The 10,299-nt window shown below is 40.1% G+C and overlaps 1 protein-coding gene across 1 annotated transcript; it reads left to right on the top strand.

Moving 5' to 3' along the window:
* Positions 1-4,284: 4,284 nt before the first annotated feature.
* LOC104586639 (cytokinin dehydrogenase 3) lies at positions 4,285-7,543 on the top strand. Its single transcript, XM_010243929.3, has 5 exons — positions 4,285-5,764; positions 5,934-6,061; positions 6,168-6,434; positions 6,561-6,829; positions 6,944-7,543. Exons 1-5 carry the CDS (start codon positions 5,134-5,136, stop codon positions 7,236-7,238), a joined length of 1,590 nt encoding a protein of 529 aa, XP_010242231.1. The 5' UTR covers positions 4,285-5,133; the 3' UTR covers positions 7,239-7,543.
* Positions 7,544-10,299: the final 2,756 nt, after the last annotated feature.

Here is a 10,299-nt window from a genome sequence, read left to right as displayed (position 1 = left end):
TTAGTTTCTTTTACTTTTCCATTCATCCAATTCATTTTATGAATGGGAAACCAAACATAACAAAGGTCATTACCCAAACCCAATGTTGACTACTGAGCAACTCCTAACTTGACAAATAATGTGTTTTGTTTCAAGGTAGTTGGTCCCAGCATTACACCAAGTAATGGCCCCTAAATGAATTTCCTTAAATCATAGTAAATAACTTGAAGTAGCAGAAAATCACAAATTTGAAGCTTCTAGGTTTGGGGATCTGAAAATAATTACCTTAGGGCTAAGGGTTTCGGGTTCCAACCAGGAGAGGATTCCTAATTGTCTACTCCATAAGGATTTCAAATCCACCTCGTCTATTTGTGGGAAGAGGGATTAAGATGATTCGACCGCATATGATTCAACACTCAACTAATTATTAAGTGGGTTGTTCTCCCCAGTTCATCACTCAAAGGTATGTCTATTAATAAATAGTCAGGTTTTAGATTGGCTTCTGTTGAAGTGAAATGTTGTAAAGTTTTAAAAATTAAATAAATGATGACTTTCATTATACTACAACCTACCTCTCTCTCTTTCTCACACACACATATCTGTATCTAATTCAATTAATGGATAGATATGAAAAAGGTAAATGCCTTTGAAGCTAATTGAGAAGATGGAGGATGATTCACAGAAAGAGAAAGACTAGATAAGTTGAACAATTGACCTGTTAGCCGTGGGCCTAAATCAAGATATCCCCTGAGAAATTGACTATTGACTTCGCCAAATGACAACCAAGCTAAGTTCTTTTTCGCATGTGTATACACTTCAATTTTCAACACAGAGAGATTGATTGCTTCCATAAGTAGTACCAAGATGGCATTCAATAAATATGCACTTTGACCTCTAAAAAGCAATAGTGTTTTCTTCTTTTGAATTTTGAATTGTCAAAAACAACTTTCCTGCTTTTCTTAGCTCTGGGTGTAGTGAAGCATTGTATGTCATATCATATAAGTATATATATTAAATAATGTATGTATATATATCACATATTCATATGGAATATTATATTATCATTTTCTAAAATATTACACATTTCATACATTATACTATGCAAGTAGGATATATATATATACTTCTATGGCCAATGACAAAATTGCCAAAAGACTCAAATGACCGTTTAATTTGGTGCTGAACTTATTCAGAGGGAACTGGCCTTTGGAAAATTTAAGAGAACTAGAGTTCAATGGTATATCCAGATGCTTAACTTAAATGAAGGACCATTTGACCTTTGAAAAGCAAAATTCTCAGAATTCAAAGATCAACTCAGAACTGCCAAATGCAATCTAATAGCATGGTTCAAAGTATTGATACTCTTGATAAGAGAGTTTCATTCAACTGAAGTCTTATTTTCTTTCTTTTTTGTTCTGATATTTAGTTAGTAGATATATTACATCAAGTCATAAGTCATAACATTTAGAACAAATAAAGTCAACTAACTATATATGGAGTATCAGCACCAATGACCCAAAAATCGATGTATCATACATCATATGATATATATGTATCATATATGGTATGGTACAATACATAGTGATACTTTGAACCTTGCCTAAGTAGTAGAAGTAAGGATGACAATTTTTTCCCATAAAACCAGCGCCCTGTCTCACCCTGTCTTGAATGGGGCAAGTTTTCCTTGATCTTAAATGGAGAAGTGATGGGGACAGGGTTTGCATATAATTTCCTGAACCCAATGGTAAATTAGTAAAATATTCTTAGGTTTAATGCCGATTTTTAGAATATCTCTAAGTTTTCCTCAAATTACTAAAATCCTAGGATATAAAATTTTATAATTCTATTTCCAAAATGCCCTCAATTTGCAATAATCTAGTTCTTAAAATACTCCCAAATTAGATGTATTTTTAGATGATTGTCTCAGGATGGAAAAAATTCAGGGATTTAGGAATTCCCCATCCTCGACAGAACTCCAAATTCGATCTACCACCGAAAACGGGATACACAGTATCTTAGCTACAGGGCAGGGACGGGGAGGGGGTGCCACGCCCACGCCCTGAACCCGCCCCATTTCCATTCCTACGAAGAAGCTTGGCTGATTGGGGGGAGGAAGTTGCTAAATGCATTTATGATCTTCATTGTAGCAATAAGATCACTGTAAGGATTGATTGGCTGCCTGGATTAATTGAACAACTAGGCTAGGGACCCACAGTGAATGGGATGGATTGAACATTTGCTGGTTATCAACCTGGCATGCAAATAAGTTCAAAAACTCTTGCAATGCCCAATCATTTAGACTTTAGAGAGGGGAGGGAAGTAATCAAGAACCTTGCTGGAGACGGCAAAAGGGGCCCTATTTAGAAGTTCTCATGTGGCTCCAAAATTTCCATCCAAGTGGATCCCCTATTCTATGGCTGGCCCAAGAAGACCAAATCCAAGAGCCGGGACCTCCCATGATTTGGAAGACAAATGAGCAGGGACCAGATCTACAATTATTTGAAGGCCCAGCAACAGCATTATCACTGGTCTTAGGCTTGATTAAATCATTTTAGTCCGTGATGGAACAAAACTAGGTCGGCTGGCTGGCAAAACCCAGCACATGAAGACATCTTATCTGGCATATGGGTCCATCGCAGCCAAGTTTAATAACCATATGTTTCAATTGGTCGCGCACCCCCCCCCCCCCCCCCCCCCAACTCCATCTGCTAGGTCTTGAGTCTTGACAATTAGACTGTCGACGATCGATGATGGTACCAGTGCATTAGTTCATTATATATACATATGGGTGTGTGTGTGAACGGAGCTCTATTGATTTGATGCTTTCCTCCTAGTGGTTAAGAATAAGATGGACACGAGAGAGAGAGAGAGTATCTAAGCAGATGAAGAAAAAGAGGAGGTGATTGACATTTGGCAGCAAGACAAGAGTAGACTTGGGGAGCAGACTTGAACAGAACAGCTCTGGAATCTGTATGGGCACAAGCTCCAGAGCATCTAAGAAGTGTACCATCAGTTATCAAAAAGGCTGAAAATCTAACAACAAGTTGTGCTACGTAAGGAACCAGGGAAAAACCGAGGTGGGTTCATGTCATGGCTTCATGCATGGTTGTGGTGGAGATTTAGATTCTAAGGGTGCAATGTCCAGCACTATCTTCAGACTGGACCTCTGCACCGACTGAGCTTATCTTGTGGGGTGGGACCTGCCTGAGACAGTGAGGCGGTGCCTACCGTTCAACGGAGAGATTGATTAATCTTTGTGAGATCACGATTCTAAGAATGACGAAGAATACTCCATCCCATCCCATCTGTTGTACCCGTGTCTGTAAAGGAGAACTCTGTTGGGCCGACAGGATCAGAGTACGAGCTTTGATGAGCTTAGGATTCAATAACCAAACAGGAACCATACGAGTATAATTAGAATCGCACATGCATGGTGGATGGTTGGTTCTTCTTCTTCGTTAGCTTTACTTTCACATGCATGTTTGGACGGATGCGATTGTGTGATGAGGGCCATCAAGTGGTTGAGAATTAATTGAGATTGGCTGGTGGAGCTTAGATATCGTACTGTACATAATCTAGTTGGGCTAGTGACTCGAATACCCATTAAGATCTCACGTATCTTACAGTAGCCTTACGTACATAATCTAGATATGAGCTTTTGGTTGGTTCATCAAAATTTGCTACGCAAAGTGAATTGGTGAGACCCCATTTTCTCTACTACTGGAAAAACCTTATTTTATAGTTTGAACTTGAGTTGGCCTAGCTAGCTGGAACTACTTCATATCCATCTTTCTACTCAGTAACCAGGCCAGCTCTCCCAAGGCCCTGGATATGGCGAGATGAAGTTTAATAAGAAGGTGGTGATCAGAAATCCAGCCAGGCTCGAATCTTGGCTTATAAGAGATCGGTGTATTAATTTAAGTAATCCTAACCACATCTCTGCACTTAATTAGGTTGATAAAATGGAAGAAAACAGAGGCAGATGAACTGTCCTGGTTGATTCATGGTAGTAATTACCACCATTAAGTTTCATTCTCCTGTTAAATTAATAAGCAACCTTTTTACTTGAAATAATTCCTAGGTAACAGCCTATCCATATTTTTGTTATATTACAGAAAAAGAAAAACCTTTTGCTGGGAACTATGAGAATCCTCAGTAGCAGTAATTTGGAGAAGTCAATTCATTTCCAGAACTTGTACAATCTTCAAGGACCATTCATTTTTTTTTGTGGAAAACCATGGAATGGGTTTACATTCAAACAGATTAATTTTTACAGAGACAACATGGGTCCTGACTTTTTCATGAATCTGACGTTTGAGATTGACATGTAGGGCAAAACACTTACAAATAAAATCTTAGCACCAAGAAAAACCAGACATCAATTGTCTCCTCTGTCCAAACAATCCAATGTATGAATCTCACAAAGGAACGACCAAGTAGTCTTGATCGATGCTTACAGCGAATAGACCATGAGAAAGAAAATCTCTGAAAAATCTTGTAAGACCCCTCACCCTTGAACTTGAATACCAAACTTTGACTCATGACAGTCATACCCACCTTCAATCTTCAATCTCAATTCTCAAAAGTTACATTTATTTCTAGTTCCCCAAGCAAACCACTTTCACTGGTGGCAGAGTAATCTGGTCCATCTTCACCGTCCTTTTGGCAATATGGACGGTGTTGGTTCAAACTTGCTGGTACGAATTAAACAAGTAAAAATGGGAAGGTTGACGCAGTGGAGAAATCTGTGGGTTGTTCCGAATCTTTGCCACGATAGCCTAGTGCCTCGGATGTCATTGAAGCCATGTGTCATGAGTCTAGACGTTGGATGGATATGATCCCGAGTCTCGTCCTTTCGTATCTTCGAAAAAACAAAACTTGTTATGCCGCGACGTCGTCTGTGAACCAGATGCCCAGATTTCCTCTCTGCAACCCAAGATCTCATCCTCGTTTTCATGCAACTTCCCTCGTGATTAATAAGAGTACGCCTCCATTCCCTCCCACCAGCCACCACCCATCTCCTACGGTCCTACCTCAACCACCCTTATATTAAGCCTGCCTCCCCCTCCCCTCTCTGAGTCTCTGTCCCTCGTATGCAAAGGCAAAGCAAACACTCACAGACCACTTACTGATCTTCTCTGTGATCGATCTCTCATGGGGAAGACGACTCCACTTCCATTGTCTATCGTTCTTTTACTTTTCATAAGCTGTTTGATGTCCATCATAGGGAAGCTAAGGCCATGGACTAGTTTATTGCCACCAGAGCTTCTGTCACTCGACCTTGCCACCCGGCTTCACATTGACCCTGAGATCACTAGTTTGGCCTCTACTGACTTTGGTAAACTTGTCCGAGTAATTCCAGCTGCCGTTCTCTACCCATTGTCTCTGGACGACATTGTGGCACTGATAAGATTCTCCTTCCGTTCTTCTGTTCCTTTTGGTATAGCTGCCAGGGGTAGGGGTCACTCTGTCCGTGGACAAGCAACGGCACATAAAGGCGTTGTTGTGGACATGAGATCTCTAGATAATGATCATAACAACGGCAGTCGAATTATTGTTGATCGGAGCTCGCCGTCGGTTAATAACTGGTACGCCGATGTTGGCTGTGAGCAGCTATGGGTTGATGTATTGCATGCCACCCTGGAGCATGGTCTTGCGCCAAGGTCGTGGACTGATTATTTGTACCTCACCGTGGGAGGCACTCTCTCTAATGCTGGGATAAGTGGCCAATCCTTTCGCCATGGTCCTCAGATCAGCAACGTGTATGAGATGGACGTCGTTACTGGTAAGTTACATACATATTGTCTGTTGTCTTCTCGTCTATTTGTGGTATATTACCAATCCATGGTCCAACCTGCCAATTATCCCGGTTTGAGTTGGGTTTGACCGACTTAACCTCTTTGTCTCCCCCGAACCATGGAGCTCAAGTGTGGTTGTCCCTTGTTTTAATCCAGGAAGAGGAGAGCTGGTGACCTGCTCCCCACAGACAAACTCAGAGCTGTTTTATGCAGTACTGGGAGGTCTTGGCCAGTTTGGAATCATCACTAGAGCAAGGATAGCCTTGGAGCCGGCCCCAACTAAGGTACTTGCAACGTACACAGTTACACTATTCATCAACTTATATATCCACCAAAGTTGTTCATTGCTTAATTTGTTTAATTAATTTGGTAGCAAATTCTTGGTGGTAGGTGAGGTGGGTACGTCTTCTCTATCATGACTTCATTGCTTTTACAAGAGATCAAGAACATCTCATCTCATTCAATAATGGAAGTGAAGGTATCAAGGGACTGGATTATGTGGAAGGTTCTCTAGTTATGAACCAGAGTCCTGCTAACAATTGGAGGTCTTCGTTTTTCTCACCTGACGACCATTCAAGGATTATTTCTCTGGCAAACGAGCACGGCATCCTTTATAGCTTGGAAGTAGCCAAGTACTACGACGATGAGGTTGACGGGGTACGTACTACGTTACGCACGCCTTCTCGTTCTCTGCTTCTACCATGGTGAAAAATGGAATCGATCTTCTAATTATTTAATTATGTTGTAGCTATTCGATCGATAATCTCGTCTGCATGCATGCAGGAATTAGAAGCCTTGCTCAAAGGGTTGAGCTTTATTCCTGATTTGATCTTTGCTAAAGATGTTTCCTACATAGATTTCTTGAATAGAGTTCGAAGCGGAGAACTGGAGCTTCAATCGCAAGGACTGTGGGATGTTCCTCATCCATGGCTTAATCTGTTTGTGCCCAAATCTCGAATCCTCGACTTCGATTCAGGTGCCTTCAAAGGCATTCTTAGACAAAATAATAAGATCTCTGGGCCTATCCTCGTCTATCCCATGAATCGAAACAAGTAAGTATACTGCATTGCTGCACTGATAATTGATATATTCATATATATATATATATATATGTATATACATTCTACAGAGAGGGTGCACGATTGCATGTTTATATTGAATTGCAGGTGGGATGATAGGATGTCTGCAGTGATTCCTGAGGAAGATATCTTCTATTCGATAGGACTACTACTGCAATCAAGTGGGACGCATGACTGGGAGCATTTGGAAGAGCAAAATACAGAAATATTAAGATTCTGTGAGAAGGCTGGAATCAAGATTAAGCAATATCTCCCTCGTTACCAAACCAAGGCAGAGTGGGTCAATCATTTCGGACCGAAATGGGACACCTTCAAACAAAGGAAGACCAAATTTGACCCAAAAGCAATACTCTCACCGGGGCAAGGAGTTTTCACTTCCTAGAAAAGGCAATCTGTTCGACGAAATTAAACACTCCTTAAACAGTTTTGAAGAACACAACTACAAGAAACCCATCTGTTTTTCCTCCTTAATATGGGATTTTGAGATTTTCTAGCTGCTGGTTTATCAAAAATGGGATGTGCCCAATCATCCGACCGCAGTAAAAAACACATGTATACTGCAAAAAAACAGAGAACTTTGTGGGGATTTCTGCTTGAGAGAAAAATTGTGGCCAAATCAAACATTCAAATATGATAGAATATAATATTGACTTGAGGATACACTAGTGTCTGCGAGACTTTTCTTGATGCATGGCCTACTTTTTTTGTGTCTTCTAGGAATGAATAAATTGATAAAGAATATAATTAATGGTGAAAACTTTGGTTCTCCACGTTTGGCAGCTTGGGCTGCCAACAGGGCTCTCTCTGTGCAACGCAAGTTAGCTCACCTGCAGCCATGCATCCAGGATCCAGCAGCACAGAAAAAAAAATGGTTGTTTATGTTCCACAGCCTGGGCTTCGATAGGATTTTACTGGATGCATGTCTGGATGGCTGGAGCCTGGATGCATTGTTTGGTGAACCGACATGTCACACAACTAAGGGCCCTGTTGACTGCCCAAGCTATCGAGCTAGAAGAGTACTAGAAATGAAAAAAGCAGTTTTCTGCAAGAAAATTTAGAGACTTTCTCACAATCTGAAGCTATGTGGGAAAGAGTGATAAAATCCAAATATTTACCCCAAAGCTCTTCCTTTTCTGCTAAAAAAACAATAATCTGTTTGGTGGACCCAGGTTCTTGGGCTGAAACAACACATATTGCTCAAATAAAAACTCTGAAAGTACAAGACTTGTTACAGGGAGGTGGGAGATGTGATTCTACTTTAATAAAGGATGTACCTCTCATACTTCAGATTGTCCCAATCTCAACATTACTAGCAAACAAGGTGCTTTGGAAGGGAACAAGATCCTCCCAGTTTTCTGTACAATTTACTTATCGGACATTTGCTGCTATATACAACCCTTCACCATCACTGAGAAGAGTGCGTTCGAATAGAATCTGGAAGTTACAAATTCCTTACAGATTTCAAATTTTCCTATGGAAGGCCTGTTGGTTGGGGGGGGGGGGGGGGGGGGGGGGGAAGGGGTATATCAACAAAGAATGAATGGAAAGGCTCTCTCTAAGGATCTTCTTTGTGTACTATGTGGACAAGAAAATGAATCTGTAAATAATATACAATTTCAGTGCCATTTTGCAAGAGCTATATGGATGGGGTTTTGGATTGGCATTAGCACTAATGATGTGGGTCAAAAACTCTTCCATGAAGTAGTTGATGAATGACAAGAACACAAATTGAATGATTGGTCCAAACATGAGGACCTTGCAGTTGGTATAGAGCTACACCATTCAGGACTTAAATATGAAAAGAGTACAGCAGAAACAAATCCTCATACTGGCAATTGCTCAGACAAAATTTCAGTTATTTGTTGATGGGTGGGTTGACAGCAACAAGCTTTATTATCTTCTCAGGTGCTAATACAGTCATTACGGCTGAGAGAGAGAGAGAGGGAGAAAACAATGTAAAGCTCGGAATGCAGCAGATGAGGAATGGTGGGCACTTCTCAGAGGTTCAGAAGCAGCTCAAGTGACAGAAATCAAAGAACCGACAGTATATTCTGATGCTAAAAAGTAAAAACCTTGTATAGATGCTAACAAGGAGACATGCTGCTGGCTCGTGGTTAGAGCAACCCCTAAAGTTTTTTTCAGAAGTTTTTGTTTCTCAATGTAAATAGTAGAGAGCATAATAGTATCGCTCGTATGTTTAGCCTACTTTGCATGTCAGAAAAAACAGGGCGTATTATTTCAGTTACCTAGGTTTGGACTAAATGTAAATATGTTTAAAGAATTAAAGGAGTAATTTCAGATGCTTTTCTTGCCCACTTTGATAACAGTTGAATTGGCTAAATTTAATAGTATAGTTGGGCCGGGCCGGGCTTTGACTATGTATCAATAGAGTGTAAATGCAAATATACAGTGTATTTTTAAATGCAAAGTTGGGTCAGTTCCAATTTTACATTGATAAATTTATTTTTTTATCAAAAACTTTTAGTTATAGATGCAAATATAAATCCCAATGAAGTAATGTACCTTTTTTAACAAAAGTCCATTTTGAAAAATTACATCGCATGCCTTGGAAATTGTATTTTCTGTTATTGTCAATGCATAAATGCATTATTGTCAAACATTAGCAAAACTAAACCAGAGTGCATATTTACATTAAACCAGCATTTACACTCTATTTGCACTGTTTCCAAATGCAACCTTAGGGAAAGTTTGATTGATTACTAAATACTTTAATATTTCATTGGATATTATCTGATTAATTTATTCAATAATAAACTAAAAGATAAAGCAATAAGTCATTCAACTCAGCCACTTCAGCCATTATCAAACAACCCCTAAACCTTGTCCCAACTGCATTGAATCGGCTACGTGTATGATGTATAACATTGTTAAATTATACATCCAACTTTAATCCATGTCCTTTTTGGTTTGCCCCACTGTTATACCCCGATCTTCTCTACGACTGTTACGAGTTTGGCATGGCTATTGACTTGGCACACTAGACTGCTGCCCACAATGCTAGTTAGGGGTGCAACTTGAGTGGTTTGAGCTGAATTCAGGCTTAGGTCTATCCTAACCTGAGGTCAGTCCCAACTCAAGTTTAACCTAGCATAACTTGGGCTATAGTTGAGTCAGGGTTTGTTTGGGCTGGACTCGAGTCAGGCTCAGACTACCCAAGCCCAACCCAAATTAATTGGCCCAGGTCCAACTTGTAGCCTAAAACTCAAATTCAACCTGTGGAAAAGTATAGATTGGATTAGGTTAGGATTGATTTGGAATTGCACAAATCACTAAAGCTACCCGCGAGACACAAATTCGAGAGTTGAAATAACCCTCCTCCATCCAGGCTCGATCGATCGGGATTAGTAGTATGAAAGAAAGGCAAAAAGTTATCTAATTAGCTATATGGAGGGAAAGTATCTGACAAATTGAACTGTTAATAG

The sequence above is a fragment of the Nelumbo nucifera genome, chromosome 6 (genome assembly GCF_055504915.1).
Source record: "Nelumbo nucifera cultivar China Antique chromosome 6, China Antique-T2T, whole genome shotgun sequence".
Classification (NCBI taxonomy): domain Eukaryota; kingdom Viridiplantae; phylum Streptophyta; class Magnoliopsida; order Proteales; family Nelumbonaceae; genus Nelumbo; species Nelumbo nucifera.
This window is presented reverse-complemented; position numbering and strand designations above follow the sequence as displayed.

Coding starts and splice junctions, on each gene's coding strand:
- LOC104586639 (XM_010243929.3), top strand. CDS start 5,134: ATGGGGAAGACGACTCCACTTCCATTGTCTATCGTTCTTTTACTTTTC. Junction 6,435..6,560: donor ACGACGATGAGGTTGACGGG/GTACGTACTACG, acceptor GCATGCATGCAG/GAATTAGAAGCCTTGCTCAA. Junction 6,830..6,943: donor TATCCCATGAATCGAAACAA/GTAAGTATACTG, acceptor ATTGAATTGCAG/GTGGGATGATAGGATGTCTG.